This window comes from Canis aureus, chromosome 35 (assembly GCF_053574225.1).
Source record: "Canis aureus isolate CA01 chromosome 35, VMU_Caureus_v.1.0, whole genome shotgun sequence".
Taxonomy (NCBI): domain Eukaryota; kingdom Metazoa; phylum Chordata; class Mammalia; order Carnivora; family Canidae; genus Canis; species Canis aureus.
This window is the reverse complement of record NC_135645.1, coordinates 7,195,343-7,212,521: the sequence shown is the minus strand read 5'-3', so window position 1 is coordinate 7,212,521 and position 17,179 is coordinate 7,195,343. Positions and strand designations below refer to the sequence as shown.

Sequence of the window (17,179 nt, the reverse complement as noted above, 5' to 3'; positions counted from 1 at the left end):
TGAGATGTTCTGAATTGAAACAAATGAGTATTTTACAGTATTATGTGTTCTACAGTGAATTGTTAAGGGATAGTTTTTCAAGTACCTTTTTATTATAGGTGAAATAATTAGAGGAAATATCTATGTTCTTGTCATGTCTGTACCTATTCTGTAATAACAATTCCTTTTTCCATACATTTCCCCTTGGCCAATTAAACTGAAATTTGCTTTATGAAATATAGTTTGGAAATTAGAATGAGAGGTGACTTTTGAGACTAGCATTTTAATATATATGCCACTTGAGTATTTTGAGTTATAAAAGTTATAACAAAGGACTTAATGCTGCTTTCAAAGAATAATCCAAGAATGTGTGACTTCCTCATATTAGTTAAGAGGGAGTTGAGTGCTTTTGGAGAATTCAGAATAACATTTGTTTTCTTTCTGCTAAAAATACGTAACTAATATATTAATGTAAATGTATTAAGGACTCCAATAGTAGAAAAATATGTAAAATGAAATGGCAAACCTAGTTTTTCCACACTTTGCTCTCCCACTAACGTACCTAATCCCCATTCTCACCACCTTTCATTGTGTTAACAACTATTGTGGGACACCTGTGCCTGTGCGGCTCAGTGGTTGAGCGTCTGCCTTTGGCCCAGGGTGTGATCCTGGAGTTCTCAGATCAAGTCCTGCATCAGGCTCCCTGCAGGCTCCCTGCATGGAGCCTGCTTCTTCCTCTGCCTGTGTCTCTGCCTCTCTCTGTCTCTCTCATGAATAAATAAATAAATCTTTAAAAAAAACAACTATTGTTTTGTGGTTATCCTTCCAATTCTTCTACCTTACATCCCAACCCCACCTCATTGCCCCCAAGCTTTTTGAGGTCTAAGAAAGCAGAGTAATTCTTAATTAAATATGTTGTTGCTATAACAGCTTATGGATATTAAATCTTGGTCAATTCTGATAGTACTGTCAGGATTTTTTTAAGGTACTTCTTACAATGGAGTCCTTTTGCATAATCAGTGTGTTCAGCGGAATGTCATTTTTAGAAGTTTTGTTTTGTTTTGTTTCTTTAAGCAATGACTCCAACACAGTAAAGTGACAGTGTATTAGGATTCCAGAGTCTTGACTTCTAGTCTTGGGTTGTGTTCGTAATCATCACCTTGGGTGATTCCTGTCATCATTCTAGGCCCCCCCCTTTTTTTTTTAGCATGTGTGAAATCATAAGTTCAGTCTGTTCTATACCATATATGGTTTCTCTCAACTCTAATTTCAGAACACCCTTTGTTTTGGGGAAGAGTTGATATTTTAAAAGTATATAGAGGCTAGGGTTTTATCACTGCTTTTAGAAGATGATGTTAGTCATTTTGAATTCATTTGAAAGCCTTGGTTAGGAATTGAAACTCTTGGTTATAGTAGTGTTCATGTAGAAAATATGCTCTGTTTAATAATGCCATCTTCAGAAACACTTTGTGGCATGATGGAAAATAATATTTACAATTTTTTGTCAGTTTTATTTTCCCAAGTTTCCAGTTCACTCCCTTTCCCCATGTTTACATAAACAATAAAATATTCAGTGGGAAGGGAAACAATGTCCAAATATGCTTCCTAAGGTATATATGTATGGTGACTGGATTTTTACAGTGTGGTAAAATTAATCCCATATGTTAGTGATTTGTCTTGAAATTTTATAGTTTCCTCTTTATCTCATTAAAATCCTAGGAGTTCTCGTCCTTGTTACTTGGTTTTAAATGGAACTGTTAATTATCTTTTTTTTTTTTTTAAGATTTTATTTATTCATGAGAGACACAGAGAGAGGGGCAGAGACATGGACAGAGGGAGAAGCAGGCTCCTTGTGGGGATCCTGATGTGGGACTGATTCCGGAACTCCAGGATCATGCCCTGAGCTGAAGGCAGACGCTCAACCGCTGAGCCACCCAGGCATCCCAATTGTCTTTTGTTTCTTTTTTCTGGAAGTTTTTGAGTGAGGGGGAGTTTTTTCAGTTTTTCACAGGATTGTCCAGAAAAGTTATCTTAGCCATTCTCTCTTGCTTAGATTTTGCACTATTCTCTTAGCTAGTTTCCTTGCTTTCACTCTTGCTGCCCATATGGACTGTTTGTTACAGTAGCCAGTGACCCTTGTTGAAAAGCACATCAGACTCTGTTACTCTTCTGTAAAACCCTTTAAAGACTTCTCCCATCATTTTGAAAAGTCAAAGTCCTTAATAATACCTATAAGGTCTTTTATCTGCCCCCTAACCCACCCCCCAATTTTGGACACTATTTCTACCACTCTCTTTTGTGTTGTACTGGTCATCTTATTTGTGCCTTGTCTGCATACCTTCACTTTTCTTGCCTTTTTACATGCCGTTTCCTCTTGCTCAAATATCTGCTTGACTAGCTGGTTCTTTTTTTTTTTTATTAAAAATAAAATAATAAAGATTTTATTTATTTATTCATGAGAGACACAGAGAGAGAGAGGGGGCGGGGCAGAGACAGAAGCAGGCTCCATGCAGGGAGCCTGATGTGGGACTCGATCCCAGGTCTCCAGGCTCAGGCCCTGGGCTGAAGGTGGAGCTAAACCGCTGAGCCACCGGGGCTGCCCTGACTGGCTGGTTCTATTACATCTTTCAAATCTCTTCTCACTTGCTGTATCAGAGGGGACTTCCCCAAGTTTCCTGCGCAATAGAGCATACCCCTTTCCTTTGCACTCATTTTTCTTTATCCTCTTTTTCTGCTTTTTCTTTATTACACTTATCAACACCTGATGTTATTTTTTTGTCTTGACTTATTCTACTAGTATGAGAGCTCTACAAAAACAACTCAGAAGATGATGGGCTAGACTTAGGAAGGTGGGAAATCGGGGTGCCTGGGTGGCTCAGTCAGTTAAGCATCTGCTTTCAGCTCAGGTCATGATCCTAGGGTCCTGGGATGGAGCACCACATCAGGCTCCCTGCTCAGTGGTGAGTCTGCTTCTCTCTCTCCCTCTGCCCCTCCCCCCACTCATGTGCTCTCTCACATACATAAATAAAATCTTATTTTAAAAAGGAAGGTGGGGGGATCCCTGGGTGGCGCAGCGGTTTGGCGTCTGCCTTTGGCCCAGGGCGCGATCCTGGAGACCCGGGATCGAATCCCACATCGGGCTCCCGGTGCATGGAGCCTGCTTCTCCCTCTGCCTGTGTCTCTGCCTCTCTCTCTCTCTCTGTGACTATCATAAATAAATAAATATTTAAAAAAAAATAAAGGAAGGTGGGAATCTTAAGACATCAGTCCCACTGTGCTGGGGTGAGAGCTGTTTAGCAGCAGACATTTGCTCTTCCCTGTTTCCTTGGCTAGCCTTGAAAATTTGGGCTGCAGCATGACTCCAGCTTTAGTACTGTAGCACCTGTGCCATATCAAAGCCATTGGGCATATTTTGATTTTTTTTGTAGGAAAATGGCTGAAAAATATTCCATTTGTTATTAATACTCTTGGTAAATCTTTGACAGTGAATTCTGGGCATTATCTGATGACCTCATTGTATGTACCAGAGTGAAGAGGGAAAAAATATAATCTTAAATAATGTCTAATTGTTTAGGGAGTTCACTCATATCTTCTGCCCTTTTCTTCAATTATGATAAACTTCCAAAACAATTTCTCTTTTTCAAACTAAGGAATATAAACAATTTTTTCAGTATTTTTTTTATACTTACTATTCCATAATTGAAATCAGTGTGATGTTTGCTAAAATGAATAACATGTTTGAAACAGTGAAGTGGAAGACCTTGGCCAGTCCTTCCCATGAAGCAAAAGAAAAACATTGTTTGAATTTTGTTTAACTTTGCTTTTTTTTTTTTTTCTTTTGTTCCCAGCCCTTCTTTCCCCTTTCCATCTCATCATCCACCTGCCCTCAATTCATTTTTGTTTTGACATTTTTTTATTTGGGGAGAAAGTTAAAATTGTATACACCTCTTTCCTCCCCCTTTCTTTCTCCTCCTCCGTCTCATGCCCACAATTAGGTCTCCATTTCTTTTCTCATTTTGGAGTGGTAACTAACCTTCCTTCGAAGAATCTTGAGTCAGAATAGGGGTATTCATATGTTAATATTTAGATAACCCTAGACTATAGTTTTGAAATCTGTATTTGTAAAAGATCTTTTTTCTCCCTACTTTCAATACCTATTAATTATCTACAACCTGATACATTTTGATCCTCTGGTGAACCTGATGCACTAAGACTCAGCTGAGTAAATGCTGGGCATGTGGGGCATGTGATAGGCACTTTACAAATCCTCTCTCCTATTTTATATTTTGAAATTAGAACCTATGTATATACATGGGGAGAGTTTGCTAAATTGTTATTACACTTATTAACACCTGATGTTATTTTTTTGTCTTGACTTATTCCACTAGTATGAGAGCTCTACAAAAACAACTCAGAAGATGATGGGCTCAAGGACAAAGTGGGAAAGGGATGTGCAGTTCAGGATTGTGAAGTGCATTTCGTCTTTTGAGTCAGAAGGATTTATATTTGCGTCCAAGCTTAGTGCTTTTTGTTTTTAAGTTATGACCTAGTAAACCTAAAACTCTTGAGTCTTTATTTCCTCATATGCTAGATTTGGATAATACTGTTGGCAAAGACTTGGCTTGTGATGAACACATGGGAGTATTTGTGAAAGCTTTCTTAGTTCTTTTGTAGTTTCTGAGTGTAGATGATCAAACAAATGTGTGATTGTTGAACTGTTTTTCTCCTAATCCCATCATTTATCACGCTTTGCCTAAGAGTCTTTGTAGACTCATTTTCTCCTTGCTGCTACATTCTTAGATCTAGCTTGCATATTCTCCTTTATGTGGTTTGGATTTGCTATTTCTGATTTTTGCCCTTTTGGTCTTGAAAGATGATACAGAGCTCTGAGTTTCAACTTGTTTCTTTTCTCATGCTTAAGTAGTACATTCCGTGCACCCTTCTTAGTGCAGAGTGGTCCAATTACAAGAAGAGTTAGGATATTTATCATATTGATTATTTAACAGCAGCTGCCACCAGGAGTATGTGTTAAACTTCCTTGTGGAACTTTCAAAATTTACATTCCTGAGTCCCACTCCAGACCTATTGAATCAGCATGTTTGGGTGGAACTTGAGTATTATTTTAAAATTCTACTAGTGATTTTGTGTTAACAGTTAAGAAATAGCTTGTTGGAAGACTATCACAAGCCTCTAAAGCCCATCAGTATTTATAAATGTTAGTTTTGATCACCTTGTATTCTTTCCCAAAATCTTTAAGTCTCTTTCCTTTTACTCAAGAATAAAGTCAAGGTAAAGGGTGGCATTCAAGACTATGACATTAGTTTATCCTGTTAATTCTGTCTTTTACCATTCTTTTTTGATAACTCTATTCCTACTACACCGAAACCACAGCTGAGCATTATTTTCAACTACCTATTTTTGATGATCTAGAATGTCCTATTCTCTTCTCCCTTTCCTTGAACTCTGTAACAGTTGCTTTTCTTCTAAATTCTACTTCAAAAGGCACACTTTCCATCATGCTCCCAGCTAGAAGTCCTCTTCCTTCTTTGAACTCTGGAACACTTATATACCTTATTTTTGCACTGATCCCAGATGTTTATCTCCAGATATCTTTCATCTCTACTAAACTTTAAGCTTCTTGATGATAGATTTTGTGTCTATCTGTGTTCTACCACCACCCACTCAGTAGAAGTGTACTTAGTACATAGTTTGTGCTAAGTCCCTCATCCCACCCCCTCCACCACGACCTCTTATTTTGGGAAAGCTGATTGGCACTTTTTCAACTTTTTTCTCTATATGTTGGCTAAGTGAATTTAAGTAAATAAGAGAGGGTGGGAAAGGAGTCAGGTAGAGAGAGAGAGAATCCTAAGCATTGCCCAGCATGGAGCCCAATGCTGGGCTTCATCTCACAACTCACATTGTGACCTGAGCTGAAATCAAGAGTCAGATGCTTAGCTGACTGAGCCACTCAGGTGCCTCAAGCTGATTTCCATTTTTTAATGTTCATTGAAATTCTTAAAAACGCTTTTATTTTTTTTTTTTGCAACTGGTTTATTAAAGTAATCTTAAATCTTTCTCCATAAAATGTACAATCTTTTATTATTTTTCTTCTTGAATGCCAGACCTGGCTTTTGACAGGATGGTTCTTGTTTACAACTCCTGTTTTTGTGATAAACATAGGACTCAAGATGTCAGGCTATCTTTTCCTCTTATAATGTTATCCAGACATGATAATTGTTGGGAGACAGTACATGATTTTGTCACATGTTATGCATGTCTTGCAAGCAGAAGTAGTGACTGCCTTTTTTTCTGGAATATCTTTTTCATGGATGTTTATTTAGTGAGCAGCCTGGGAAGATAATGTTGTTTCTTTTACAGCAAAGGGCAAATTTGCTTACTGTTCAGTATAATAAAAATAGTCTCCCTCCAGAGCATATTTTCTTAGTGTCCTGTATAATAAAGATAACATCACCTTCTAGAGCAAAGGACAGGCATGTTTATGCCCATTATAAAAGAGTTGGGTTCCTTAACTTCAGAGTCTCCTGTAACATAACCCACTGCATGTATAGCTGTCACCTGGCCCTCTTTCTGTCACTCAGCAGGAATTTGGGCTCAGGGAACTAGCACAGAAGCTGACACTGGCTTTTTTTTTTTTTCCACATTTTCTCCAGTAAACATTTATTAATTTTTTAAAAATATTATATTTATTTATTCATGAGAAACAGCAGCAGAGACACAGGCAGAGGGGGAAGCAGGCTCCATGCAGGGAGCCACATGGGACTCGATCCTGGGTCTCCAGGATCATGCCCTGGACCAAAGGCGGTGCTAAACCGCTGAGCCACCTGGGCTGCCCAACATTTATTAATTGATAAGAAGTATTTCTGCAACACTTGAGACTCCACTCAAATGCCATGTCCACTCAGAAAACTTCTCTAGACTTTCCAGCTCTTATTCTACCCCACAGATCTCAAGACTTGTGTGGGTCTCTCATAACAAGGACTTCGTGGTCTTCAACCCTGCATCTCCCCTCAGCTCCACAGGACCCACGAGATGAAGAATCCAGTCCAGGAAGTGGGCATGCAGAACAAAAAGAGTACACTCACCTAGTTTAAAAACACTCAAGATGCTTTGCCCTGAATTTTAATCAGCACATGTGACCTGGTCCATTCTGGTTTCAAGTTCAGAGGCATTAGGCCGGTCCTGTGGGTTAGCAGCTAACATATATTCCAAGAGCTGCTTGATCCTCTCAGACATGGAAGTCCTGCATTTCTGGGGGATATGCAACTCCATTGCATACTTCTATTGCCATGAGTAATACAATTCTTTACCTCTGACCTAGGAGTATTACGTCTTCCTCCAACATCCATGAAACTGCCAGGATAACTTAACTTACAAGTAGGGTAAACATCTCGGATCTTCCACTGTTTTTGACAGTAATATAAAAGCCACTCTTTTCAGAGCTGCAGAATAGGCCCTGCTGAAAATAACTTGTTAAGTCTTAGTCTAAATTAAGCCTGGTCTCTGGAAACTTACCTGGATGAGGCTAGAATTTCTTATGACTACATACTGTCTTTTCTTTTCCCCTATTTTGCTTTCCACCAATCAAGTTAAAGGACTGATTTCTGAGATTTCCTTCTGTCAAATGATTGTGTTAACAGTAATCTCTTTTCTTCTTTTTCCAGTCTAAAAGCGTTTTGCTATTTTATATGGAGGAGTTACATTGACAGGCATTTTGATTCATTTACTTAAAGCTGAAGTTTGGAATGTATGCTGTCTTCAAAAGAGAATTGGGATATCTGAGAAGATTTTTTTTAATTGGTTGTAACATGACAGTTTTAATGATAAATAACCTAATAAACTAGATAAATAACATAATGTGTTGGATGGTGACAAATAAGGGGGAAAAAAAGGGAGGACAGAACAGTGCTGAAATTTTAGATTTGTTGTCTAAGGAAGGCCTCATTGAGGTGACATTTGAATAAAGAACTGAAGTAAGTTAGGAGACTAGCCATTTGACTATCTAGAGGGAAAACATTCTGTGGGCCTGAACAGTAAGTACAAAGGCTCTGCAGCCAAGTGTGTCTGGTGCAAGACATTGAGAAGGTTGGGCTGTAATGCTTTGAAGACATATATTGAGAGGATTATAGTGTTACAATTTGTCTTAGCTGCCTTTTTGTACCTCACCAGAGCACTTGCTTTTTTATCTGTTAGGTACTTCTTCACTTGAGGAAGGGGGTTTTTTCCTTTAAAAATAATTTTGAAGACTACTGAATTAGATAACTTCTGCATTTTTCTCTAGTTTTTCATTACTGGTCTCTATAACTGCCCATCTTTCAACAATGAACAGTGGTTTTTTTTTTTTTTTTTTTTAATTCAGCAGGTATTTGAATGCTGACTTGGACCTTACTTTATATGATTTATTTTTTCACTTTCACATGGTTTATGTTCTTTATGTTTCTGTTGAAGAGAAGAGGCTGAGGCAACCTGGAATAGTTAGAGAATAAGAACACATACCAACTAAAACCTCTCTAGCCACGGTTGCTAATTATCCTTTGTTACTAAATGTAACAGCTGTTTTTAAATTCTTAATGACTTTGAAAATTAATACCATATCATTTCCTCCTTGAAACACCATCCTATCCTTCTGGTTATACCATTTATCTCAAGACTTCTTTCCTTGGGTTTATTTATTGACCACCTATAGTACTCTTCTTACCTCTTTGGATACTCTGACCTACTTTACAGCATTAGTTACCTCTACGTTGTTGAATCTCCTGTCAAATTTTCTGTCTTGGGCAGCCTGTGGTGGCTCAGTGGTTTAGCGCCGACTTCAGCCCAGGGTATGATCCTGGAGACCCAGGATCGAGTCCGAAGTCAGGCTCCCTGCATGTGCCTCTCTCTCTCTGTTTCTCATGAATAAATGAATAAATAAATAAAATCTTAAAAAAAAAAAAAACCCATTCTTGAGCTCTACGTAGCTAGGATACCCATTTTGATGGCTAGTGGACAATAGGAATTCAGATATCTAAAACAGCTTTTTATCTTTTCCCTACAAAGCAAAAAGAACTTGTTCTTTCTCTCCTTATTTTGGTAAATAATATCCTTATCTAATTGGTTAAGCTAAAGTCTTTATGCTGATGTCCATTTAGTTAAAGACCATCAGGTGCACACTCACAGGTAAACAAAGTTGGGTTTATTGTTGCTTTCTGTAGCAAGGGAAACCACATGGGGAACCATGGAGTGTCTCAGTAAGACCATGCTGGACAGACTTAGAATTTGGGCTTTTGTTAGATAATTTGGGGAGAATTCAGGGAAGTGATGGTGGTTTGCTTTGCATTGGTACCGTCCGGAGTGGGGATAATTTTATGATATGAATGTCTTAATAAACCTTATCTAGGAGTTGAGGACAGTGTGAGGCTAGAACCATAATTGGTAAAAAAAAAAAAAAAAAAAAGGCCGCAGTCACTCGTGGTAGCTGGGATTTTTTTGTAATTTTACAGAAACCTTGCTTTTGTTTGTACTTGGACTCAGACAGGCTTGTTTTTGCCTCACTTCTATCATGGGCACACAGAAGCCATCTGATGTTGGTAACCTATGAGATTTTGTCTGACAGAAGAACATCACAGCCTTGCTCTGAATGCCAAGCCACCTCCTTGCTGTAAGGGGCTGCTTTTCTCTCTCACTTATTTGGAGTAGATGTAAAAGACCAGGAACCATTTTGGCAGTTAGAAGATGGATGAAGAGTATCTTAGATGGGGTATAAGAACAAAGAATTTGCATGATATTGGCTGTTTATGTGTGAAAAGCAGCAGAGAAACTTACTCTACTGGAAATGTATCAGGAGGATCTAGTTTTATGTTGAGACAGAGATGCCTGGTCTGTTTATTCCTTGACCAGAAAAGAGGGGTTAGAAGGTGTATCAATCACATAATAGAGCTTTTTAAAGCTAGATGTGCATGCTTATTGTGTGGCAGGCACTAAGTATGTAGATGATCTTTTTTAATCCCTCAGGTAAATTGGGTTAGAAATGAAGGATGCATATCTCCGGCACTGGGGATAAGAACCAAATTAAAGATCCAAGTGGGGCTACTGGTGTAGACTATTAAGTAATGTTCAAGAGTGTGAGTTTCAACATAATAATTTGGATTTGAATCCTACCCGCTACACACAATTAGTAGTTGTATGATCTTAAGCAGGTTACTTAACCCCTTAGAAACTCTGTATTTATACCAACCTCAGAGGGTTGGCAGTAACTTAATAAATACAAGGTATATAATAGCTTTCATAACTGCTTTAATTGGCTTTGTGACTTTGGATCAGTCACAAAATGCAGAGCCTCAGTTCTGATTTTTCTTTACAGGTTTGTATAAGGATCAACAAGTGTATATGGATGCATTCTATAAATGGAAAGCACTAAACAAATAAAATAAATATTAATGTCTAGGATATTAACTTTCAGATGTTTGAATTTGCCTGACATGTAAAAAACTGTGGTTGGGTTATGATGGTTTTGGGCCAAATTTTACAGGGACTTGAGAGACTCCTAACTCTGGGAAACAAAGAAAGGGTTGTGGAAGGGGAGGTGGGTGTGGGGATGGGGTAACTGGGTGATGGGCTCTGAGGTGCACACTTGATGGGATGAGCACTGGGTTGGCAAATTGAATTTGAATTTTAAAAAAATGTTGGCAAATTGAATTTAAATTTTAAAAATGTAAAAAAATGAATAAATAAAAGAAATTTAGATTTGATGCTTGGATTTTAGAATTTCAGCTACCAGATAGCCTTAAGAACTAAGGGCAGGGGAATGAGAGGACAAAAGTGGTGGTAATAGGATATGGGATTGGAGAGGGAGAACCTAGGGATTCAAAGACCAGATTGAGGCAGCTGTTTCAGGCTAAGTGATAGTAGCCTAGATGAGTGAAGTGACAGGAGAAGTGAAAAATCTGAGATGTTTCTAAGGAATTACTACAATTTAGTTATAAGTTGAGTGTGAGGGATATAGAAGTAAAATCAATAAAGACTTCTTGCACTTTAACTTTGGAAATGGATTGATTAAATTTTGTTTAGATATAAATGGTTAATAAGTTTGAAAAAATGGCTTTGTGACAAGGTACAGGATGCCTCGAGACTTGGCTTTAGGTATTTGGCTTTCCTCGTAATGCAGGCCCCAATTTGTAATGTGCAAAAAAGGAAGGCTGTTGGAGAAGGGTACAGGTTTCAGTGGTAAGTTGTAAAGATTTTGGTTTTAAGTTAGAATATGTGTAAATATGTTAGAAATAGGATTAAAAACAACTTTGCTATACTGCACGTAGAGGTGAAATTACTTTGAAATGCATAAAAAATGATGGATAGATATGTGATAAATGCTGATTGTAGAATCTCATTGGTGAGAACGTTGATGTTCACTATAAAATTCTTTCAACTTTTCTGTATTTGAAAGTTTTAATAATAACATGTTAGAGAAGGATAGAGCTAGAAATTGTTTGCTAGTCTTGATAATTTCTCTTGCTTGACCTGAGACTTTTGTTTTCTCTGTAGGAACTTTCCGCTGTACTTTTTGCCATACAGAGGTAGAAGAAGATGAATCAGCAATGCCCAAAAAAGATGCACGCACACTTTTGGCAAGATTTAATGAACAAATTGAGCCCATTTATGCTTTGCTTCGGGAAACAGAGGATGTGAACTTGGCCTATGAAATACTTGAGCCAGAACCCACAGAAATACCAGCCTTGAAACAAAGGTGAGTGTAGACCCTGTGTTCTTACCAAGAACACTTTTAAGCTTGCCCTTTTTTAAACTACCTGTACTTTGGAGAGCAGGAATGTGTAAGTTATATACCCAGGAGACTAAGGACAGATGTTAAATAGATTCTCAGTTTTACCACATTTGTCTTATTAGCTTGTGCCTGTGATGAAATTTGTTTGTACTGAATGCAGAACAGTGTGGGCCTTGGGCAAAAATCTTTAAATAGTCAAGTTTGACTTCAAGTATATACTCTGCTTGGACCTGCTGCAAATCAGCCAATTGTTAGCTAATCCTAAATTGGAAGTGCCTCTTGGGAGTTTTTGAATTTTCTTAGCCAACTTTGGAAGGATGAAGTTCTTTAAGGAATACAGCATTTGCTTTTTTTTTTTTTTTTCCTTTGAAGCATTTAACTGTACATTTCTTGTCTAAATATGGGTTAATAGTTTTTACTATGGCTCCCAACTTACAGTGTACTCTAATGTTTGAATTACAGAGGCAACCTTTGTTTTGGGTTGCCATAGACAGTGGTTTATGTTCTTTGTTTTGAAAAACAAATGTGAATTGGGGTCAAGAAGTGTCTCCTACTCTACCCCTTTTCTTTTTTCTTTCTAGTGTCAAGCTGAGGGCTCACAGTTTATATCCTTCCATAGAACCCAGTGTTGTGTAATTGTGTGGTTTTCAGGGGCACTGTCAGTATTTTAAATGCTATGGTACTGATGTTATAGGAAAGCCAGTTCTGGGCAGACCTTAGCAAATTGAGTTTCTTTTGGATGGTTAAAAACAATCCAATTGTAAAGAAAGTTTTGTATCTATATAAGTTGTTAGGAATTTTCTGGTCTAGCATCATGGATCATTTAGGATGCCTTTACCTGTGATAACAGAAAACCAAACTATAAGTGGCTTGGACAGTAAGAAAAACCTGTCTGACTAGAAATGCTAAGGTGTACAGTACAGTATAGTTCAGAATCAATTTCACAACTCAATTACATACTCAAGGATCTAGGTTGTTCCATGTTTATACTCTGAAGAAGTTAGCCTTTTGGTTTTCCTCTTGGGACCACAAGAGGAACTAGCCTAAGATGGATGTGTCTTTCTAGGTATCACATGTAGAAGAAAATATCCAAATGTAGAAAAAAGGACTCTTTTCCTAGTGTCCAATTTTAAGATTGAAGACGGCTTTCCCAGAAGAAAACTTTCATCCTACTCTGTCCTCCAATGCCACACTAGCTAGAATTTCTGTATATGTTTATTTCTAAACCAGCATCGGCAAAGGAAGTGGGATCATTTGATTGCTGCTTAGACTAGTTAAGGTTTATCTCCTACGGCTGGGGAAGGCCCCCGAGTCCTTTGGAGCAAACAACCATCAGTATTTTTTTTTTTTTTTAAGATTTTATTTATTTATTCATGAGAGAGAGAGAGAGAGGCAGGCACATAGGCAGAGGGAGAAGCAGGCTCCTCACAGGGAGCCCGATGTGGGACTCGATCCCTGGACCGGGGACTATGCCCTGAGTTGAAGGCAGACACTCAAACCGCTGAGCCACCCAGGCATTCCAACCATCAGTATTTGAATAAGATCAATAAGCAAAGAAAGAAAGAAACCACATTTGATAGGCAACTAATGTCATCCACATCACAGCCTTAAATTTTTTTTACTGTTCATTTGGTATCTTATCAAGAATTTATTTTCGTATCTTTTTCTGTTGACTTAAGTAACACCATAACTCTGGCATAGAAGCCTATGAGTTAAAATTGATTTTATAAAAACAATTTTTAAGCCTGTGGGTTATTTCATGTCGAAGTATGCTTCATCATTTTCTGATTGTTTTCTACACAATGTAATCCTATCAGTGAATTATTCTTGTTTCCTCCTCTAACTATAGATATTTTCCTATTTATAAAGATGGTTTCCCATTACAATAGTATTCATTTAACACCACCATTGACATCCCATCTCTAATATTCTCCTCCTACCACAGTTCACCTCCCATTCCAGGATCTTTCTTTATAAGGCTATCTCTCACTCCATGCCAGAAACAAGTCCTAGTGGTACAGCAATGCTAGAGACCTGATGGTAGTTCTGTATCTAGTCACCTGGTTTCTCATTAGGAATGATGGTTACTCCAGGGATGAAGAAGAATTAGGAAATAGAGGAAGTAAACTGATCAGAAAAGGCTGACAAGTTGGTCACTAGGGAAGAAAGGCAGAAATGGAGGCAAGCAAGAGAGACAGAATGGGGTACCTGGAGCTGACAACCAGAACTAAATCCAATTGCTTCTATGTGGTCAGAAGAAGGACCATTGGAACTACATTAGAAGGTGTTACCCTGGCTGAGATGGCCTCACCAAGCATTTGCCAAGCTCCACTGCCCGAATATGACATCTTGAAAGTGGTATTGACTTAGTTAGCCTTTCTGCACTATAGGATCTGTTTCAGAGCATAACGGTTCTATAATAGCTGTCTTGCCCTATGTATAAGAAAAGAAATATCAGTAGAGTGGCATGAGAGCTCAGAGATGATAGTAATTCATTGACTTTTTTTTTTTTTTTTTAAGTGGCTTCATTGTTACTTTGGTTACTGATCTGTAACCAATTAAATTGTAGCTTATCCCTAGATTAGAAACCAGAGGCTGCCTCTGTAGAACTGTCAGTAGACTTACCTAAGAGCTTGATGGACAGTTCCAGCCTTTCAGCAAGTCAACTCACTGGTGATAATCAAAGTCTTTCTTTCTTTCTTAAATGGAATTGTCAGTAATGTCTCCTTTTTTGTCATCTCTTACCTAACACTCACCTTAAAGATCTTTAAAATTTTAGTTTTGAAATAATATTCCACCCTCATCCTGGGTGAGTTATATGTCTTGAAAGTTCTAAAATTTCTTAAATAATGTAAAAAAGGGATCCCTGGGTGGCGCAGCAGTTTGGCGCCTGCCTTTGGCCCAGGGCACGATCCTGGAGACCCGGGATCGAATCCCACGTCGGGCTCCCAGTGCATGGAGCCTGCTTCTCTCTCTGCCTATATCTCTGCCTCTCTCTCTCTCTCTCTGTGTGTGACTATCATAAATAAATAAAAAATTTTTAAAAAAATATTTAAAAATTAAAAAAATAATGTAAAAAAATTCACAACTGAATCGTCACTTTTGTCATCTTTAAGTAGAATGTGTACATTCTTTTCATAGAAGAAATTTATATATGTAGGACTGAACCTACCTATCATGTGGATTTTCCTTAGTGTCACATTTGCTGATAATTTAGACTTGTCTGTAACTGTGGTAAAGGTAGAAATAAAATCTGTGCAATCAAGTCTCCATGGTTAAAATTCTCTTTTAGGGCAGCCCAGGTGGCTCAGCGGTTTAGCGCCGCCTTCAGCCCGGGGTGTGATACCGGAGACCCGGGATTGAGTCCCACGTTGGGCTCCCTGCATCGAGCCTGCTTCTCCTTCTGCCTGTGTCTCTGCCTCTCTCTCTATCTCTCTCTCTCTCTCTGTGTCTCTTATGAATAAATAAAGTCTTTAAAAAAATAAATAAAATTCTCTTTTAAAAAAATTCTTCCAAATTTAAAATTTTGTTTAGGGGCACCTGGGTGGCTCCGTCAGTAGAGCATCTGACTCTTGATTTCAGCTTGGGTTGTGATCTCAGGGTTGTGGAACCGAGCCCCACATCAGGCTCCGTGCTCAGTGGGGAGTCTGCTTGGGATTCTCTCTCCTTTTCCCTTTGCCCTCTCCACAATAAAATAAATAAATAAGTCTTTTAAAAAATATTGTTAGGGAATGGCTCAGTGGTGGCTCAGTGGTTGAGAGTCTGCCTTCAGCTCCAAGTGTGGTCTCGGAGTCCCAGGATCAAGTCCCATCAGGCTCCCCTCGAGGAGCCTGCTTCTCCCTCTGCCTATGTCTCTGACTCTCTCTCTCTGTGTCTCTCATGAATAAATAAATAAAATCTTTAAAAAATATATATTGTTTGACTTGGGGTCAGATCTCTCCTGCTTCTAACTGGAGTAAAACCAACCTTGAGTTTCTGTAATGGAGTAGTGAAAACAAAAGACTTTTTAAAAGTAACCTTATGCTAACATTTATGTTAAATTTCCTGTTCTTTTTCTTTACTCTTCTAGTTCTCTACTCAAGTACTGAATACTTGCTGACCTTCAGAAGATAGTCTTCAGACTTAATGCTAAAGATAGAGCATAGGTGAAAACTATATGTTCTAGGCTATATAGAGGAGAAACCGTAGCTTCAGAAAGGAAATCATTTAAGAGTCTGAATGAAGGACAGACCAATAAGGACAGGGGTGTAGTTGGTCAGGTCAAAGCTAGAGAAACATTGAGTGGGTGGAGAGAGACAGAAAAGGCATATGGCTAGCTCATGGAGACATATTTGAGGCCCAGTGCAGCAAGATAGGATGCTGGCTAAGGTTGGAAGAGACATGAAAAACAGTCAAGGAAACTGGATGAGAAAGGAAAGGGTCAAAATATAGAGCGAGCACAGAAACATACAAACACAGATCAGGCCAAGAGAGAAAAGAAGAGAAAGAAAAGTGAATGCTCAAGGGAGACCAAAATTCAAAAAGCCAAGTCTTACCAGAGTAAGCAGAGTCTGATTCTAGTGAAGGCAGTGGCGCAGCCTTTTAGAAGACAACGTGAAGCAGGATAGAGATAGAGAGTGACTGGGAACAGATAAGGATAAAATTGAGACAGACATAGTAAGTAGTGCAAAAAGTAACATTAGATGAATGTAGAAAGAAACAGGTAGAGAGAGACCAGTTATTTGCATCTGTAACATACGACTTTTAAAATATAATGTGCAAAAAGCTGGATTGGGTACGGAGAGATGCCTAGTAGGCCTAGACATAGAATGGGAGAGCACATAACTGGTCCAAAGGCTATAGGAAAGAATGGTTTACAAAGCAGCCCTGGGTATAGCTACAGGCATGGATCAGCATGGTTTGGATGACTGGAAAGAACACATTATATATATATATAGCAAAAGTGACAGTGGGCTTATAAATATCCAGAGGAAGAGTGGGAGGAATAGGATAAGCCCACAATTACCTCCAGGAGATGATCAGACATAGTGTTCTCAGAGATGTAATGGGCCAGTCAGATACATGGACAGAGATACACATCAGAGAAACCTCAACCAAGCAGGAGACAAAAAACTCAAGTAGATATGAGTGGGTCCAGGAGGAAATGAAGAGCCATGGAGTAAGCAGAGATGGAGTAGGACCAAAGGAAAGGGAAAATAGTGAATGGTTTCAGAGAGAGAGAAGTTATACAGAACATAAAACCAAATGAAGAAATACTCATTAGGCTCAAATGAGACAAGGCTCCACACAGGAGACTCTAGGACCCATGGAAGAGAAGTAAAGGAGAAGCAGGCCAAGAGAGTCAGTCAGTAGGTACCTACAGGAATACAGCAAAACGTATCAAGAACACGCAGAGAGCAGTTCATGAAACATGAAGATAGTTTA

General features: G+C 38.5%; 1 protein-coding gene across 10 annotated transcripts in view; it reads left to right on the top strand.

Moving 5' to 3' along the window:
* The window catches only part of GTF2E1 (general transcription factor IIE subunit 1), a 102,309-nt gene that overhangs the window by 58,157 nt on the left and 26,973 nt on the right, over positions 1-17,179 (top strand). For all 10 annotated transcript variants that reach the window (XR_013372613.1, XM_077884595.1, XM_077884599.1 and 7 more), the window contains one exon: positions 11,518-11,719. Coding sequence is in view for 9 of the 10 variants with exons in the window: in XM_077884595.1 (XP_077740721.1) it covers positions 11,518-11,719 (202 nt within the window). In the remaining variant the exon portion in view is untranslated. The remainder of the gene's footprint in view (positions 1-11,517; positions 11,720-17,179) is intronic.